Raw genomic sequence first — 21,067 nt, forward strand, 5'->3', positions numbered from 1 at the left:
TAATACGATAATTTTTTGTGATTAATTAATTAGTTAACGCTTTAACTTTGACAGCACTAATATATATATATATATATATACTGTATATATAATATATATTTTTTCACAATTGATACACTTGTACTTTTAGAACGTTAGGAATGTGCACGTCAATTAGGGAATCGAGGAGAAAGAGGGAGAGAGAGAGAGAGAGAGAGGGAGAGAAAAGGAGAGAGCGAGAGAGGGGGAGAGAGAGAGAGAGAGAGAGAGAGAGAGAGAGAGAGAGAGAGAGAGAGAGAGAGAGAGAGAGAGAGAGAGAGAGAGAGAGAGAGAGAGAGAGAGAGAGAGAGAGAGAGACGCTCAGGCTGACAGAGGGCTTCAAGCAGTCTCGGGCTTCACATACAGTTTTCAATCATACTGTGCGCACATTGTAACCCTTTTCGGGAGTCACATTTACCAGCCGGTGCCCACTTTTCTCTTGCTTGTTTTTCTTTACTTTCTAACTGAGATGTTGCAATGTTCCGGGCTGTCTTACAAAACGTGGATTTGCGTTGGGTGATTTTTTTCTACTTAGCTTTTACTTTTGGCTGTCGATCAGCCCATACAGACAGCTGTCATGAAGTGAAGACAGTATACATGATGCGCCAAATAGGCCAGGTGGAAATGGTGCCAGACAGTCCCCAAACAGGTCAGTATTTCACATTCTAATCATCATTGGACATACAGTAATTGATCTGATCACTGAAAGAGTTTTACTAATATCTGCCAATTACTCCAATTGCTGGAAATGTTGATAGAGTCTTGAGTAGACCTGCGTTACTTTTAGCATGACAAAGCAACTAATTGTTGGTTTTCTTTTGTAGAATCTATGTAAAGTTATACATATTTTAAATTGATTTCAAAACCAATCCTGCTGCGACAAGTACAATAAAATCCAGCTCAGAGATTAGACGCTTTTGTAATACAAGGCCAAATTCCAAATTGAGGGAATGTCATTCTGCCGGTAAGCCAGCACTTCAGAGCGAGAGGCTGGTTCTGTTGAAAATGAACATAAATAGCCTGGGACATATAGAATGCACACGTTGCCATGAAGAGGTTGTGAAATTGTTATTTACTCAATATTAAAAGTTCAAAGAGCTTTTGTTTATCCTGTATATCCAGTTCTTAATCAGGATATCATCCTATTTTCCACCTGTATCACTTATTTCCCTGGTAACTATTGTAAATGAGGTTTCATTTTTAGCTTGAATTTCTTGTTGTCTGCCCTTTTGTTATACTCACTTTCAAAGTGGTCAAAAATGAGACTTTACGTAATCAACCAATTAAAATAATTCAATCAGATACCAGGGAGGGAAAACACCATTGCAACTCAAATTAAATAAAAGCTTTCTATTGTGTGCCTCCACACATCAGTGTGCATCCCAAAAAGGGGACTGACTGACTGACTACATTCAAAGTAATGCCATTCTGTTAACTGCCTTACAGTATGTCACCACAATATGAGTTATGTATGTGATGCATGTGCGGCATCTCATTGGGTCCCCACAGGCTCAATTTAGAACTTTTGACAGGTCATGTTGTCATGCCGCATATCTCATATTCACGTGGACAATGCTTCTGACATGATTGAGATAGATTTTCATTAACTTCTTAAAAAGGAGCACATCACATTTAGATGGGCCTTTGAGACATTATTATATCGAATAAAAGTGGAATGTGTATCTGTTATTTGACTATTTCTGTAAATTTTTATCTTAAAAAAACTACGGTAACAAAAAACATCCATCTTAAGAAGTTTGTGTGTCCCTATTAGGGATGTAACGATAAGCGCGATATCATATTAAAACTGCCACAATATTGTCATCGTCATGTTCACGATATTTAAATGCAACACATCTGTAGAAAAAGTCATGTTGATTTCCATTTGTGCAGTTATAGCACCCTCTGGTGGCTCATTTTCTAGTGCAATTAATTTTCATTAGGGATGTTTTGGCCCCCCTATGTTTAAAATCTACACTAATTGTCAGATGAAGGGGAACGTAATATGTGTGTGATCCAAGTTAATATGCGGAGGAACTCAATGTGTGCGTGCATTAACAACATAACATAATAATAATAATAATAATAATAATAATGATAACAATATTATGCTTTTTTTTTAGGATGAGCTAATTTTATTTATAATATTGTGACCTTTTTTTAAATATCACCAACCTCCCCACAATATCGTGATAATTATCGTATCATGAGCTTCATATCGTGAAAATATCGCATCGTGATGTTTGGATATCGTTACATCCCTAGTCCCTATGATTCTTGAAGCGAAGTTGATGGGGAATTTCTCCCTGTCGTAGGGTCACCCAAGACAAATAGGTCAGAGGTGAGTGATCAGACAAAGCACGGCTCATAGCTCCCTGCGATGAATAAAAAGTTGGTAACACGTTTTCCATGAGTTCAATACGGTCCCCGCTAGAACCTGATGGTTGAAGAGACGACATAGGTCCCGCTTCCCATTGTCGCACTAGCTGTGGGAGGGGTCAATGAGTTCAGATACACTGTTTATTGGAGGGGCGGCTAAAGACCAGGACTTTGGCTGTCTGATCCCTGTCTACAGAAGCTGGCTGTGGGCAGGTGTAATGTCAGCTCTCTGGGAGGGAAGGTGCCTGCATGAGCTGGTGTGCGAGGCTGAGCGGCTCGACTAGATATAGTCGCAATCACCTTGACATAGAACTACCACTCCACTTGAATGGGGCTGGCCTCTCCCACTCTAGAGTTTCTCAGGTTAGAGGTGCAGAGATAGTGTTGAGATACCCTAATTATTGCCTTGGTAGCCTCCCTCTGCCATGAGGAAACAGACTCTGGTGTTGTGGTTGTGAGGTGGTTAAAAAGTTGCTCAGTGTCAGAGCCTTGGGGGTGGTTGAGAATCGCCCAAACTTCATACAGACTCTGGATGTTGGTGGGCTGCCTAGGTTTGCATGCCTCTACAAGACTGCATGGACATCGAGAAAACAACTTTGGACTGGCCTTTTAAGATGATGTGTGTTCTAGCTACAAGGGTATCACACTTTTTTTTTTTTTTTTTAAATCACACTCTTAGGCCTTGCTGATAAAGTCTAGTCAGGGTTTCTGGAGAGGAGGGCCTGTCTGGAGCTGAACTTTGGATTCAGGAGGAGCTATACAATTATCGTATCGTGATCTTCATATCGTGATAATACAGTATCGTGACATTTGGATATCGTTAACTCAAAGTGCTGGACATCCATAATGCAATAAAATAAAAGAAAGAAAAAGCCCCCCCATCCCCATGATCGTACCCACAGACACACCCAAAACCCGACCGGAGGGCGGGAGCACATTACACCAGTTTTAAAATCGCTGCATTGGCTCCCCGTGCGTTTCAGGATTGATTTTAAGGTGCTTTTATTAGTTTTTAAATGTCTTAACGGTCTTGGCCCATCTTATTTATCTGACTTGCTTTTACCCTATTACCCCTCGCGGCCTCTGAGGTCTTCTGGCAGCGGCCTTTTAACTATTCCAAAGGTGAGGACCAAGACACATGGTGAAGCTGCCTTTAGCCACTATGGTCCTCACCTATGGAATGGCATGCCAGAGAGCATCAGGTCTGCAGAGAATATTTATGTTTTTAAGAGGAGGCTTAAGACTTACTTTTTTAGTTTGGCATTTGATTGACCTTTTTTATTTTTATTTTATTTTATTTTATTTTATTTTACTTATTATTATTTTTACTTTTTTATCCCCTTTTATTTATTTAACTTTTAATCTATATTGTCTTGTAGCTTTGTTTTTATTTATTTATTTTTTCTATCGTGTTTAACCGTTTTCTTTTAGTGTTTAAATGTTTTTATTTGGTAGTTATAAAATTTTTAGCTCCAGTGTTTTCTCATGGGGGAGCCTCCACAGTGAGAGGGATGCTTGGTCTTCATCCATCTCACTGTGGATGAACTCCTCCTGGGTGCCTTTCCTTACAGGGTACATCTGTGCCCCGCCATGTTGTGGTTTTCATGTGTTTGTTGGGTTTTGGGTGTGTCTGTGGGTACGATCATGGGGATGGGGGGGCTTTTTCTTTCTTTTATTTTATTGCATTATGGATGTCCAGCACTTTGAGTTGCATTTTAAATGTATGAAAGGTGCTATATAAATAAAGTTGATTGATTGATTGATTGATATCCCTAGTTGAAATTAGGGAGAGTTGTATGTTACATTATAAGCACGAACAGAAGTGGGTATTCGTCCGCCAGTGTTATCGTCACTTACCGGGTCAAGTACACCCGTTTTGCTGACGGAAAATGACCATGTTGGTCCTAAATTAGTGGCGACAAAGTGATGACAGAAGTGTTGTTAAAATAACATGACTGGCTCACCATTACGGTGTGGTTTGGCTTGAAAAAATAATGACAGAATGACGATGACGGACTGATGAATGACGGACCATCTTTTATGTTCTGATGATATTAGGTACTCATGGTATTTATGTGACCACAAAAACAATCAAATTTTAAATCTGTTTCCTTGTTTCCTCCTCCACTCAGATCACTCCCTCCGAGTGTGTGTCCACTCTGGGCCAGGGTGCTGCACTAGTAAAATGGAGGACAGTTACATGGCTGCTGTTCGCAGTGAGACTCAGCAGAAGATGCGCTCCTACAGCTTTGAGCTGAAGTACTTGATTACTGGACACAGAAAAGCGTACCAAGGTGAGGAAAACTTTTGGACTCAATTTTCAAAGCGCTTTTCCTCATTACAGCTGCAGGTAAGTTGGAGCCTATGCCTGCTGACCAATTCACACCAATAGATAATTTGAAGTCTTCTATTACATGCATGTAGAAATGTGGGAGGAAACATGGGGGCAACTTTCAAACGCCACACAGGCAGGCCAATGCTGAGATTTGAACAACTAATCTTTGAACTGTGAGGCAGATGCGCTAACCACTAGACTGCCATCCTGCGTGAATAAAACATAAACAAGAAATAGATGGGCCATTCTGATGATCAGCATTTGCCATTCATTTGAATCAACACATGCACATTTTATTTAAATAGATAACTGACATCTGATGAGCAAACTCAATGTGTCAATTGACCTCAGTGACAGATGATTTTGGCGCTTTAACAATTCTGTCAAGTGCGTACAGGCCCCTATGTCATGCTGACTTTGTGTGTCCATCATGAAATAGTTAGTTCGTGTCAGGTTTATGGTGTGAGGCCAGTTTATTTAGTGAGGCGCCACAGTGGCTAGCCAAACAAACAACTGATGTCCAATGCTGTTTGAGTGAGCAAACTCTCAGGGAGAAGGGAAGTGGAAAACTTTGTTACTATCTTTCTCTTTGCTTTCTGTGTCAATCTGCATCTGAGGCTGCGATAATCAGGTTTTGTTCGTGACCAATGAGAGCGCGAGGGCCGAAGAATGTTTACATTCAATGCGTATCCCCACCAAAGTGTTGTTGTCACGGGCAACAGCCGGCCTGCTTTGAATAGGAGGGAGAATAGAATACTCTGCTTGTCCACTTGTCTCTCAGCACTATTCACCGGTGTGTGTGTGTGTGTGTGTGTGTGTGCGCGCGCGCGTGTGCGTCTGTGAAAGACAGATATGCACACATTATTAGAGGGTTACCATTGATGAGACCCAGACAGACATTGTCCACTTTTTTCCTTGCCTGCTAGTACCAGCTGTTATTCAGACATCCCAGAGGATTTCTGAATAACATTTTTAACATTTTTTTTTTTTTTTTTTACCAATAACCTTCATCTTCTGTTTGGCCTATAAGAAGGATTCGTATCTCCAACAATCGTGACATAGAAAGGGAGGACAAAAAAAAAAAAAAAAGTTTGTTGCAACAATACAAGGTATACATACTGCACCAGATGAAGCCACCTATAAAAGCCCTTTGTTTTGGCAATGTGTAGCCCAGTGACGCACACTGTGGATGATGTTTATTAAGATAAATCCCAATGCATTGCAAAAGTTGTCGACATGCTTGAAAAATTGTCAATAAAGTTAACTGAATAAGAAGCACATGTTTGTTAGCTATCTCGACAGCGACATTATCCAGCTGAAACACTCATTACCTGACTGGACCGTAGGCAGAAGACCACTCAGAAATACATTTGTGTTTAGAGATTACATTTTTTGTAGAAGGGTAATGACGTCTTGCTTCAGTATCTCTGACTGTTTTTTCAACATGTCAAATGCTCCTGTGTGAATTATAAGAAGAAGATGTTAAGTAGCAATCTTGTCAATTTTTTTTTCTTTTTTAAGAAATAATCAAAACCATGTCTTTTGCAAAAACACGGAAGCTTTGTGTTCACAAGAGGTTTTTTTTTTTTTTTTTTTTTTTCTAAATTCTTTATTTATAACTTTTCAGATTTTAACAGATGGGTACAATTCACACATGCATTGATATGCACGTAATCATTCATCTCTCCAGAAAAACAAGTAAGTCCCATCTAAAAATAAAAATAAAACAACTATTACTAAAAACTTAATACAACCAATTAGCATCATGAACATCAGGGAGTGATCATAATTTAATTTTTTTTTCAAAATTATCCTAATTCAAAATTAAATTGGGCTTTTTTTATTTTAATGTACCATAACCATTTTTCCCAACATTTCTCAAACCAACCATGGTTCTGATTTTCAAATGCTGTCAATCCTTCCATTTTGAAAATGTCTGTTACTATAGCCCACCATGTTGACCGGATATCCGGTGACAACCATTTATTTGTTTTTTTCGCTTGCAATCAGTAAAGTACCTAGTAAATATTTATCTTTTCTACTCCATTCCCGAGATAGACATCCAAAATACACACAAGTGTAACACCAAATAAGGCTTTGTTGCCTATTATCAGTATTTGTGTCCGAGACTCCAGTAGCTTATCTCATTTGCTGAGAAGGTCCACTTTCATACCTTTGACTGGCTCTTTGTTCACCAAGGCTTGCTGGTCCGATGAAGGTATGGCAAACCTTTCTCAGTTCAATACCAGTGTTTTATGTTCGTTGTCCGTAAGATGGTTTCCTTTTTCTTACCAGTGCCAAAGTCCAAGAATGATTTATTGGTGTTGATGCAGTCTTTTGCATGGGTCAACGGGATTCCTCTGTAGTTTGTTGGCGTTCAGGTCTGGCAGTTATGTGAAGGCTCCTCAATTTTGGCTTTGTTCCCAGCAAATTCCGAGGAGAGCTGGTGGATGGAGCTAGCTGTCCTTTAGCATGCTCATGTCCACTGTTTGGAGACACTAGTAGCGTGGCCATTCCATGATTTTCCATTTACCACCGCAAACACTTCAAGGCGGTGCATATTTGTCACCAGCACTGCCATCTTCTGAAGGAGTTTGTGATACTCATCAGTAGAAAATGGTTGGCACTTTCTTCTAGCCTTCTTGTTAGTAGCAGTCATGTGCTAGTTAGCAGGCCGTGCTGACGTTATCATGAGGAGTTTATAAAAAAAAAATGTTAGGGGGAAAAATGGCACCTCTAACCACAAAACAAAAAAGTAAATGTCCAGAAAAAAATCCAGAAAAAAGAGGGGGAGTTTGAGCAGTTGTCAGTTGAAAAAAATGCTAGAGCAAAAGCAGGAGCATGGCAGATTGGATCTACACACTGTCGTGTGCTGAGAGGTTGGATCCCAAGACGGACGCAGGCACAAAAAGGGTTTTAACTATTTATTCACATAACTTGATTAAACCAAAAACAACGTGAATGCATCGAGAATAACGACACGCCAAGCCCCCCTTGGGCGGCGGAGAAGCACAGCGAAACAGTGAGCAATAATCCGGCAAAACACACACAATTCTCAGACCCTTATATAGACAGTCAATCGATCTCATTGGTTGAAGCTAGACATGTGAGTACCAGTACTGACATGGAATTCTCTGATTGGCTGTTAACCCAGTAATTACAGATAGTTCCTGACATCAACAAACATCATATAGCATAAAAGATTCTTCAGAACGCGATTAAAGATTCCTGACATAACATAGGTCTTACTTAGAGTTCCAAACATCATATAACATCACACAGCCTAAAACTAGTTGAAACTGGATGTTGTTACATCAATACCAACACAGACACGTAACGGGTCGTGAACTCTGGCGCATGGTCAAGAACTCTACTCAAACTTAACCCAGGCGTGACCCCAGACATGAGACAAGACCCAAACATTACTCCTGCATGACTCGAGTCATGACACACACGATGCAGGCAGGAAGCAGAATGTAAGCTTGGTTCAAAGAAACGGTGCTCTGTTCTGAGGTCGTTAACACATGAAAAATGAGCGTTTATGATCATTTTGAAATGATTTTGTGCAACATTCGTAGGAAATTACCATGTCCCATCACCTGTGGGGGTACTCATGTCATCGTTGGAGGCTACCTGTGCACGGGCACCATGTTGGTGACCCTTGCCCTACAAAAAGTGCCTGCAAAGTGTTGTAACCAATATGTAATGGTGTGGTTTACCTAAACTTTTAGGCTTTCACATCTGTTTATCTTTTGTTTACATGATTGGAAAAAACAAATTAAACAATAGAATGTTGTCCCTAATTGATTCAATTAATTTGTAGCGACCTTGGAGTTCTTCAACAGATTAGCTGACTCTCAACAGATCCCCTCTCCTAAACACACTCATTATAGCCCACTAAGTAACTGAGACATGCACAGAGCGGTTATAGTCAGGCTCTGTTTACACCCTGTCCAAATCCCTGGTGTGCGTGCATTTGTGTGTGCGCGCTTGTGAATATGCCATCTGCATGTGTTTCATCTAGCACTGTAAGAACACGTTGCCCTATGCCCCACATCACAGCTGTCATTCAATCACCGAGACTGGTGAGAAGGTCACATGACCAGGAGTTTTAGCCTTGTCACTTGATGCTGTTTGTGTTTGAGTAACCATTGCCAAGACATGGGCATGCAAACATAAAAGCCGGACATTCACACCAAATACTTAAAGCATTTGATCCTTTCCCCTGAAGTTGCAGTTTGGTCTTCATTTAATTGTACCTCCTTTTGAGATAACCATATTCAGGGTCAATCTTGTTCAGGTAATTCATTAACAAATAAAAGCTGAAAAAAAACTGTTCAAACACAGGCTTAATAAGCTGTTGTTGAAATGGGATGATTTGTGTTTAATAAGCATGACAAATCACTATTATGTGCGGTGGTTGTAGCTGTTCAAAGTTGTTTGAACACATAGACACGTACGTTAACTGACCCATGAGGTGGTGAAAGTCGCGGATAAATAGGTGTCTCCCTCCCTCCCTTTCCTCTCCCAGTTGTCTGTGTGCGTGTTAGGATGCCATTAGATTGACATCAGCATGTTCAAATGGCAAGTTTCAAACATAGGCACACACCATTGGCGACGCAAACCTGCAGATAGTAGGGACCAGTGACTGTATGTCATAAGGAACACAGCATGTGATTAGACGCTATCACATTTCTATACATAATGTTGGTTTGTGAACATTTGAAACAAGGTGACTTAACATGTACATTTTGACTCCCCTGCTGTATACATGAACTCAGAGCTGTCCACGTTCACGTATTGAGCATGAGACTCACACATTTCTGTTCAATCTCACTCTCACACTAATTTCTCACACTCAGAAAATGTACCACTGGGGGAAAAAGTTTTTGTCATTGTTAAAAAGGGGCTGCTATTTCGGTGCTCTGATTGGGCAATGCTACTGCCAATTACGAGGCCAGTGAAGTTGCCTATAATTCATGAGCCATTTTTATCATAGTCCAGTCATAGTTTGAATGCTGTACAATGCTATATTAAAAATAGAATTCACTGTAAGTTTAGCTATAACATTGTCAATTTGTCATTCATAATTATTTTTCAATATATACATTGCAGTTGTAAGAATGCAGTTTCGAGAGAAGATAGGGACAAATCAACTGGGGAAAAGGCACCTTTTGTACAGAGTTGCACCGGTATATGACTGTAAATTCATTTAACTGACTGTTTTTTCTAAAACAAATACTCTAGAATACTGGAAATTACATCCCCCTAAAAACAAAACCTTAACAGAGAAGTAATTCTGATTAATAGTGTGTTTGTGGAATATAAATTAAGCAACAAAATCCACCTGTTTTATCCATCTCAGTCGGCGGCCATTTCGCCACTTGCTGTCAATCACAGTGGCTCAGTAACAACCAATCAAGGCTCAGCTTGCGAGGATCTTAACTCAGAAAACAAGTCCAGTGTCGCCGCTCCCGATACACAACATGCACACAGTGCATAGAGCACCAATGTCCGTGGTAGGCCCTAATTTGCGCGAAGGGAAGCATCGCAATATCGAGGCGAGCACGCACCGACATGCGCTACGTATTTGTGTGCATGTGTGTGTGCATGTGAAACTGCACGTGTGAATATGAGATATCTGTGTCCATGTGTGCGAAAGGAATTTCGACAGGAATATATATAAGGCAAAAAGACAGATGAATCGGAAAGGCATAATTTTGGGTTCTTTTATTCAAAAATATTTGGTTAATCCTCCAGGTTACTTTCTCTATAAACAAACTGCTGTGGTCTATTAATAATTAAATTCATATTTGATAACGAAAAGAAGCACAATTTTATTAAAGAAAGTTTACCTAATTTTCAACTGATACGTCATTTGTTTAGTAACCATTAATGCAGTGAGAGCACTGTGTAAGTATTTTGGCGCACAATGAGACTTGTTCCTGGTGTTTTGTGGTGTGTATGAATTTGATGTTTAGTCTACTTATTTATGCATTTATTTATCTCTTTATTCACTCCCCTACTTCTTATTAATTTACTGATGTAAAGTGTATTTACTTGTATTAAAAAAAAAACAAAAACAAAAAAAAAAACAAAAAAACTTGTATACGCACTTCATCATGTTTGCCTTATTCTTGTTTCGTCACCTTATTCTTTACTGCACTGTACAGCACTTTGTATAGTATACAGCAATATGTTCTTAAAGCACTTTATAAAGTTGAGTTGAGTAAGAACTGAGGATTATTATCCAAAGTGTTTAGAATTACGTGTTCATTTATACCACAATAATACATCTACAAAGTTGAAATGTATGTTTTTCTCATAGAGGCCCACAAGGGTGACCATAAGTTGTTTATGTTTGAAGTAAGTAAGTAAGTTGTATGTTAATGTTTGTGTCTGTGTCCTGCAAATGACGAGCGATATACCCCAAAGTCAGCTGTGATCAACTTCAGCTCACCAGTGACACGATTGAGGAATTGCTGTATGAAAAATACATATAAATATGTACTAAAATTCACCAATTGAATAGGATGCACACCAATTTAAAGAAGTGTAAAGTAAGATAATGTAGGATTATTGGGAGAGGCATGCATCAGTGTAGTAGTTTGGCAGCTCGTGTTGAGAAGCATCGTCAGAATTTTGGCAACAAACAGGCTTCAGGCTAACTCTCACAAGTGAACGAGCAGACCACAACGATTCAACCAGAGACAAAATTCAGTGTGAGACAGACTTGGGAAAGTGGACATAAAAATGAAAACACACTGTTAGAGGCAGAAGACTTGCTAGTGGAGGAGCTTGCTGACCAGGCCAAATTAGTATCAGGGCTATCATGTGTGTTTTTGTGTGTATAAATGTAACGTACTTCAATCATGAAGAAACTATTATGTGTTTATTTTGGGTTACACAGATCATCCAACTTCATAATCATAAGCATTAGCTTTTTTGACTCTGTGCTATGTAAACAGCTATGATATGCACTGTAAACTCCCAGAAAAATAATGAGCGTATAAAAGGTTGAGGTGTATCACAACTTTGGTTATTTATGCTTGAAAGGAAACTCTTGAAGAGACAGCAGTGAGTATTCCTTGATATCTGGTTGCCACCTAGTCTGTTTACTTTGTCACGTTTATGAAAGACAAAATAACTAATTATAAAGTTGTCACCGGGACCTGCTACTTTTAATTTCATAATCAATATTTAAAGTTTACCTTTTATTATTTAGACTAGTGTGGCTGCATATAACATAATAAAATATAGAAAATGTTTGGGTTGGGCGGCACGGTAGTCGAGTGGTTAGCACGTCCGCTTCCCAGTTCTGAGGTCTCCGGTTAGAGTCCAGGCTCGGACCTTCCTGGGTGGAGTTTGCATGTTCTCCCCGTGCCCGCGTGGGTCTTCTCCGGGTGCTCCGGTCTCCTCCCACATTCAAAAGACATGCATGGCAGGTTAATTGGGCGCTCCGAATTGTCCCTAGGTGTGCGTGTGAGTGTGGATGGTTGTTCGTCTCTGTGTGCCCTGCGATTGGCTGGCAACCAGTCCAGGGTGTCCCCCGCCTACTGCCCAGAGCCAGCTGAGATAGGCGCCAGCAGCCCCCGCCCCGCGACCCTTGTGAGGAATAAGCGGTCAAGAAAATGGATGGATGTTTGGGTTGACTTTTGAAATAAATAGAACACTACCTGGCCCTGTGTGGGTAAAGTAATTGACCCCCTTGTAAAACTCATGAACTGTGGCTAATCACATTTTTTGGAAACCAGAGTTCATTTGATTGACCACATCCAAGCCTCAATCAATAAATCAATCATTTTAATAGAGCCTTTCTGACAAAATGAAGTCAGCAGAAACATCTAACAATATATATATATATATATATATATACACACACACACACACACACACACACACACACATATAAAATAATAATAATAATAATACATTTTAAAAACTAAAAAAAACAAATACAATTAAATACAAAAAAAAAAAAGCTGCAACAAAACATCACAATCCAAAGAAATGTAGCTGAAATGAAAAGGTAGCTTACAGTTCCTCATCCTCCTTTGTGCGAGGGTATGCAATTACGCAAATACACAGTGGATCTGGGTATGCGCAATGTGTGCGGATACGCGCATCCATTGCGCAAAAGCGCTCCCATAAGTTGCCCACCTTAGCACCATGTGTCCCTAATTGGTTCAATTAATTTGTAGTGACCCAAGTGTTCTTCAACAGATTATCTGGCTCTCAACGGATTCTCCGTTGCACTCTGGTATTCTGTTTTTGGTGAATTCTGAATAACGGAATGCCACATTTGACAAAGTTTCTGAATGGTCGGAATGCACCTGTGCACACACAAAGCATATTTCCGAACGCGCTCTTAACAAAAATGGCATGCGGCAATGACACTGACCAATTCGAGGGAAGGCTCCCAGCTGCACTTGCTGTGCAAGATTTAACATGCCGTCCATCCGTCCGTCCTTCCGTCCTTCCGTCCGTCCTTCCTGCCTGCCTGCCTGCCTTCCTTCCTTCCTTCCTTCCTTCCTTCCTTCCTTCCTTCCTTCATGTGTGCTCTGTCCTCTCCTTCTCTTTCTCCAGTCCTTCTCTTTTTTTGTCTCTACCTGAGTCTGTTTAAAAGGCACTGTCCAAGCCTCTGATTGGTTAAAACAGTAACTGGTTGGGTTGGGCCAGAGCTGCACAGGTGCATGTAATTATGGTCATTAGTGTCAATTGTCCAGGTTGGAAGTCTGTTAAAACAATACACAGTAAACCAAAACAAAAACACAGCAAACATGCAACGGAAAAAATAAAATAAAATCACACAACTCCTACATTTAAATATAAAATACTTCCACCTTATGACATATGTATGTAAAAATGCTGGACTGTATATGCAATGATGATGATGAGGAGTTGATCAAATGCATTTGTTATAGGATCTAATCCATGGGTGTCCAAGGTCAGTACTGGAGCAGGTTTTGGATGTTTCCCTGCTCCAGTGCACCTGTTCCAATCAACAGGATCGTTATTAGGCTTACGCAGAGCTTGCTGATGAGTGTCAGCTGTGTTGGAGAAGCGAAACATCCAAAACCTGCACAACTAGCGACCCTCGAGGACCGAGTTTGGACACCACTGATCTACCTAATCATTTTCTCCTGTCTTCTCTTTTCTCCAGACACCTTTGATTCGCTCGTGTCCTTTACATCTAATTTGACCAGGACCTTGTTTGACAGCGCCTACTCCAACCTCGCATCGGACTGTCGGCCCCATATGCTTCAGTTTTTCAACGCCATTAATCGCCATCTTTCCGGTGACCCTAATTCCTCATTGGAGCACGCAGTTCGGAGTTTCTTCAATGATCTCTTCCCCCTGGTTTACCGCCGACTTCTCAACCCTGGTATTGGCCACACGTCACCCGGGTCTTTTTCGTCTTCGTCCTCACCCAGTCATGAAGACTGCCTGCGGATGACACGGCAGGATGTGAGTCCTTTTGGGCCTCATCCTCGACTCCTGATCTCCAGTCTTTCTCGTGCGCTTGGAGTAGGCCGGACACTCAGTCAATTGCTAAGATTGGCTGGGGATGTCGTGGATGCAACAGAAAAGGCAACATTATCCAGAGAGTGTGGGCGGGGCTTAGTAAGGATGCAGTATTGCTCCCATTGTAGGGGTCTGACATTGATCAGGCCCTGTACTGGACTCTGTGTTAATGTTATGAGAGGATGCCTGGTAAGTTTACCCTTTTCTGTCTTTATATGCATTGTTTTGATATGTGAGTGCTAATTACCATATTGAGAAGTTTTGAATTTTGCATTTGGTCTTGCACAGCTGCAGTACATGGCCTCGAGAGATGTACATGCTGTTTTTGCGGACATACCGTTTCTAAAGAAAAAAAACCCTCCAACTCAGTTATTTACTCATTTATAACATGTTGCCGAGAGGTGCACACTAATAGGGCTCTTGTAATTTTCTGGTGGGTGAGTGAGTTGGTTATGCTGCTATCAGCCAGAAGTAGGAAGCAGTGGTACAAGTCACAAGTTGCAAGTCTTAACCTTTAGAGTCCCCATTAAATTTCAAGAAAGTCCAGCGAGTCCACAAGTCCACATGATAGCCACAAGCATAATTATTTACTGTATAGAATAAAATATGCAGAATGGACCTAGCAGAGTATACTGTACTATAGTATACTATAGTATACTATACTTGTATTACTAAATGTATAGTTGTGCTCTTAAATTTACACTAGTTGTGCTCATAATTACCCCTAGGGTCACAGTATGTAAACTTGTGAGCACAATTGTATTCTTTTATTTTTGTGCTGGTCAAATATAACTGGATGTCGTCTATGTAATACTAGTAAGTTGTGTTATAGACCCCTTCAAAGTTTGTAAACAATGTGATGCAATTTAAAGGGCGGGGCTTAGCTGGAGGCAAAAACACCTCAGTGGCGTGTGATTCTAACACCGGTCAGCATATTTTCACAGAAAGTTCACGTCGGAAAGGACGCGGAAAACGGCCATTTGAGTTAGTATGTGAGTAAACTGACTCCCCACAACCGTGAATGTTACTTTAAAAAGTTAACTCTGACTGATGGGCCGATATTTACTGACCGACCCCTACGCACTCACGCACTGGATAGATGATTTAACGGGACTACCCACCATGCAATGGCCGGACATTTAAATCTACCTTATAGAAAAACTGAGCGTTTATACTAAAGATAAACTGAAGGCCAATAAATCATTACATGTCAACAACTACGTCTTGAATGGACATGTTCAAAATTTAGTATATAGCAACTTGAGCGAGGACTTTTGTGTCATGCGGTCATAAGTGCTGCCAAGTCAACGACAGGGCCAGAAGAGGAGGATATACGAGGCATGTACCTCTCCTACAAAAATTTTACAAGAAGTTATCGGAACCATTGTGGGGGCTCTCGCCTCGACAAAACTGAAACATACAGCTAACGTTTGGTTAGCTAGCCGTTAGCATTCGTGCATGTAGCATGTAAACACGGACTTTTTGTCAGTCCGTGTATGTAAAAAGAATCCCACAAATAATGACTAACTTAAGTAATTTCAATCACAACTAATTCTAGCCCATATCATTGTCCAGGCTGAATCTGATAGTTAAATCTTACCTGATATGAAGTGTGCACTGCAAACACGAGCATTGTTGATGATCGCCTCAGTCCAGTCCTTTCGCCTAATCGCGTTTAACCACAGCCGTCTGCAATTACTCTTACTGGCAGAGGCTGGGATGCGATAGAATTTCAAATTTCTGTTTGTCCACGGTTCTAGCAACCAAAAACACAGCAAGACGACATTTTCTACAGACAACCAGCATTGTTTACTTCTAGCTGCATTTCGTTGCCTCCTAAACACCGTGACGTCATCGTGACATAGGCCATGAAAGGGTCTATAACAAGTTACATTAAAGTGGCTGTTATAACAGTTACTTACAGTTAAAGCAACTTATTGATGCTATAGTTTGCTAACGTGTAGACAAATGAATTTGTACAGTAGATGTTAAATATATAGAGGCTGAGCTCTGTGAATGGATGAGAGCACCAGTGGGCAGCCACGAGTGGAAGGAGGGAGAATCTGTGTTTGTGTATGGGACAGTGTTATTTATTTCTCTTTTATTTTAATTTCTGGGACATCACAGCACTATTGAAATCGTAGAAATTTTATTTTGCAAAAAACATATAATGGAAACGCAGTTACTAACGCTAGGGATACACAACACTTGCGTTTGTGTCATTAGCATTTCACATCCAAATCCTAAAATGTTGCCTTCTTCATTTGTTTCACGCTTGATCACAATTTGACATTCATCACTGCTGGGTCTTTTTCTCATACCCTCCAATCTGATAAATCTTCATTTCTCAAAAGTTATCATTATTCTTTGTTTTAGGTGGGAATATCCGAACTCGCTGCACCATGGAAAAGTTTGGTCACATTGCTGCAACGATTAGCTGCTATTTTAGCAACCAGCAGCAACCACAACAGCATGGAGCTAGCACTGTTGGCGATCCGAAATCATGTAAATGATGCCATCCTGCACGCCCAGTTGCATGGTCCACGCATCACTGCCATTGTAAGTAGACCAGAGACAACAGGGATCGGTGGTATAAGATTAGGGAGTAGCCCACAGACGGCTGCAAATGCTTTAAAATGTATCACATGTTGAAATATCCATCGAGACATCCATCCATCCAACAGGGTTTCCATTGTAAACCAGAATGAGCTCAATCATTCTCACATCCATTTCAAATCCTGTCATTAGAATTTTGGACACAGAGTCACGAAGGCTTTGGGTTTCTTTCAGCTTGTCAGTTGGACCTCCTCACAAAAGCCTCACACCTAGATGGGCTAAAAACAGATTCACTCTTTAGAGAATCTGGGCTTTCCTTCAGTCTTTGTGTGAATGCGGGTGCGTGTGAATTCAAACCCAGCGTCAGACAAAGGCTATGGTTGGCAGGACAACCCATACCCAGAATGCTTCTTGGTTCAGAGTGATGAGAACGTTTCTGTGGCTAATCTCTGGACAAACAGACGACACACAAACAGACAACCAGCGTTGTCGCACACACTGTTGCTGGAAGCAAAAGAGAAGCCGGCCAACATTTGCCAGAACATTGTGGACTTAGGGGAGTAGATTCCTCAGAAATAAACAAACACACACAAATGTAATCGCGCTAATGAGAGAATACCACTTCATTAAATGTTTGATTAGGCTTTTCATTCATTACACTACATATGACCACTGTCTCTATGAAAGAAAGAAATATAAATTAAAACACAAGCTATATGTTTATGAAATTAATGGCTGCACCACCACTGTCAATGCAGAGACTGTTGATGAACTTCTGAATGAATGCACCTTGAAAATATCTAATTTCCTGGATGTTGTTGTTCCCATTAAAATAACGGCCATTTCATGCCGACCTAAAACATCTTGGAGGTGTGCTACGATACGAACATAATGACTTTGGAAAAAAAGTGCAGGAAAGTGGAGAAAAAGTCAACTCAAAGGGGCCAATTCACTAAAGGTTTGTGTCACCTTTGCACGGCGCTAACCGTTAAAAATGGTCAATCGAAAAAAAAAAAAAAAAAAAAAAAAGGTCAATCGAGGAGCGCCTAATTCACTAAACACGTGCAGATGGGGAAATCCGTCACTAAGTGCGCGGCCAAACTGATTGCGTCATGGTGCACCGGTGTTATTTGCACGTATGTAAATTAGGTCATTTGCATACATGTGACGCAAAATGTCCACCCCAAAAGCAAATGAGACTCATTTATATACAGCGTCTAATTCACTAACGGCAGTGCTAATAGCCACACGGAGTTTGCGCGACGCAAATGTTTATGGAAAGCGTGTATAAACCTGCCGCACCATGATCATGACAGCAGTGCATGGTGTGAAGCCGCACGTCCCTCTCTGGCTGATCACGCAGAGAGAGAGAGAGAGAGAGAGAGAGAGAGAGAGAGAGAGAGAGAGAGAGAGAGAGAGAGAGAGAGAGAGAGAGAGAGAGAGAGAGAGATAGAGAGAGAGAGAGAGAGAGAGAGAGAGAGAGAGAGAGAGAGAGAGAGAGAGAGAGAGATTTTTTTTCTCCATGTTGGTTTAGGACACATAACGTAACCCGGGCTGATCGGCAATGGTGGGGAGGCATTTTACGATCATTTTTACGTGCCAGATGCATACTGTACGTCCACGCCATCCTCTGAAAATATATTTTTAAAAAACGATCGCACCAATAATTTGTACTTTATGAATGAATGACGTTGTCGTCCTCTCTGCTCTGTACAGTTTAATGCAGGGCTCAACGGTGCGAGCATTTCACTCGCAAATCCGGGCAACTTTCAAGTGCGTGCTGGTGAAAAAAAAAAAATACCGCTCGTGCAGCGCGAGTGCATTAATGCTCTCTCTGCACTATGTTTAAAACGTAAATCAGATGCAAATTTGCTCTATGCTGTCAGTTTTGTGGGCGTGTTTGCGCCGGTATATGATTTGAGCAATATCGTTAGTGAATAGGTGGGTAACTGGGCGCAGATTGCGGGTGCAGTTGTGGTGCAATATTTCGCGCTATTACTGGATGCAGCACATTCTTAGTAAATATACCCCAAAGTGCGGGAAAGTGGAGAAAAAGTAAACTCAAAGTTTATTTTGACCTGTACAGACAATGTCTTTGTAACAAAGAGATAGAAAAAGCTACACAACACTTTTCTGAAATAATTAGCAATAACCTCAACAATACAAACACTCTATTTGCTGTGGTTGTCAAACTGACAAATCCCCCAGGACGCCTCTCAACAGATCAATACAATGAATTTGCCGTCTGTTTTAGTGAAAAAGTACAAAACATCAGGTCAATCATTGTTACAATTACAAAATCACCCTGGAATAATTCAATCACCGTGAAAGAGTTTGATTCAGTGGATCAAAAAACTATAACAGATTTGGTACAGCAGTTGAAACCTGCCTTGACTCAATACCATCTGACTTATTCAAAACTATTGTAAAATCTGTTCAAACCAGCAAATAAGCAACTGCACACTTTAATCAGGTGAGCTTCTTAAACCCCTGAAAGTAGCTGCCGTCAATCCTGTCTTTAAAAAGAGAACGTTGGCCGTCTCCGCATTTGCAAACTATAGGCCAGATTGTCGAAAGTGTTTTTTAATCAACGCAGCAAATTCTTGAATTGAGACAAGACTTTTTGGATAAATTCCAATCAAGTTTCTGACACGATGAAGGTCTACAAGACATGACGTCACTGCTTTTAGGTAATTGTGAAATTTGAAGTGGTCAGGATGGCAACACTTACATTGTTAACAATTTCCGTTGTTGGATATCTTTCAGCTAGAATGTTCAGCTACTGCTATCCCAGAATTTCATGTGATGTGTATGTGATGGTGGTGATCGGGGGAATCTACCAAACTGGATCGTTAGTCTTTTTTTTTTTTTCTTTTTTTTTTTTAAATCATTATTGTTAATCTCCTCAGGTACAGAAGGTGTGTGGTTCACAGGCAGATGGTCCTGTAATAAGTGGACATCCTAACAGGAACTCACATGTTACAACACCCACTGCCCGGATGACGCAGACATCCTCAAAGAGGGTCAAAGAGATGACTTCTCTCTCAACGGGCTATGGTGCTCATCCAAGTCTTCAGCTACCGTCGCAGAGGTGAGGTGTATTTAGTGTATGTGTATATTAGTAATAATATTATCCGAGGTGAGTTGTGTTGTCAGTTAAAATATAATTGAAAGATTCAAAGGGAATGTTGACCACAATTCAATAGTTGGATATGAGCATGGTCATAGAAGAGGATATAAATCTCATGACTTGCGCATGTACTGTAATTCTCTTTAGGTCATTCCCTCTCAAAGCATCCAGAGGTGACAAGAGCCGTAGTCTTAAAAAATTATCAAGGTAAATTCATTCTATTCATTTCTATATGTGGAATCCAACTTGATAATGAAGTGCTTGGAAGGAAAAAAACAAAAACATCCTTAAAAAATGCTGGCTTTGTCAACAAATCTGCATTATGTTTCAGGGACTTTGAGGGCTCTATCCAACGATACGAGTTGTTTTTCTCTGAGCTGCCTGAAATGCTTTGTGAAAGTGAAATGGAGGTCGAGCAGCACACGTGTTGGAGTGGTCAAGATGTTGTAGAGAGGTAAACATGCATTAAATACAGTAATATTGATTTGTCAGCGTTTTCTCTAGGATTCTTTTTTCAGCAGTGGGGTCTGGCATTCCATAGAACCGTGGCGGTGTAAACAAATGTCACTTGACTGCAGCTTTTACTTACGTTTACTTCTTTTTCCGGGAGAAATTCGCTGTTTTATTGTTTATTTGTAATTTGGTAATTCACTCCTCTAACACTGCCTTGTCAACTGTCGCTAGTGGTGGGAAACGTTGGACACCTCACGACTCGATTCGGATTACAATTCAGGGGCTATGATTTGATTTTAAAACGGTTATTGATGCATTTTTGATATATTTATACCAGGGGTGTCCAAACATTTTCATTTGAGGGCCACATACAGAAAATCAGAATGACGCAAGGGCCACGTAATGTTATGAACAGAAATTGTGTTTAGTCCTAAAAATTGTACAAATAATTTATTTGTGCTTTTGCATATTTAGAATAATGCTACAGTATATAAACCATTTTATTTGTAATATGGCAGTAGGGTTATAATAGCTTTAGAATTTTTCATTTTAGTTAGTTTTTCTGAGTTTTCAGGGTGGTTCTGTAAGTTTTTCTTAGTTTTAGTTCTTTAATAAATGCTAGTTTTAGTTTAGTTTTAGTTCGTTTCAGTATTAGTATTAGTTTTTTTTTT

General features: G+C 40.4%; 1 protein-coding gene across 2 annotated transcripts in view; it reads left to right on the forward strand.

The window, feature by feature from the left end:
- Positions 1-342: 342 nt before the first annotated feature.
- The window catches only part of LOC144027723 (glypican-5-like), a 97,218-nt gene continuing 76,493 nt past the window's right edge, over positions 343-21,067 (forward strand). For both annotated transcript variants that reach the window (XM_077535497.1, XM_077535498.1), the window contains exons 1-7: positions 343-667; positions 4,530-4,691; positions 13,896-14,446; positions 16,634-16,816; positions 19,723-19,904; positions 20,091-20,150; positions 20,275-20,397. In XM_077535497.1, coding sequence (XP_077391623.1) covers positions 496-667; positions 4,530-4,691; positions 13,896-14,446; positions 16,634-16,816; positions 19,723-19,904; positions 20,091-20,150; positions 20,275-20,397 — 1,433 coding nt within the window. In that variant the 5' untranslated portion in view covers positions 343-495. The remainder of the gene's footprint in view (positions 668-4,529; positions 4,692-13,895; positions 14,447-16,633; positions 16,817-19,722; positions 19,905-20,090; positions 20,151-20,274; positions 20,398-21,067) is intronic.

Source organism: Festucalex cinctus, chromosome 10 (assembly GCF_051991245.1).
Source record: "Festucalex cinctus isolate MCC-2025b chromosome 10, RoL_Fcin_1.0, whole genome shotgun sequence".
Taxonomy (NCBI): domain Eukaryota; kingdom Metazoa; phylum Chordata; class Actinopteri; order Syngnathiformes; family Syngnathidae; genus Festucalex; species Festucalex cinctus.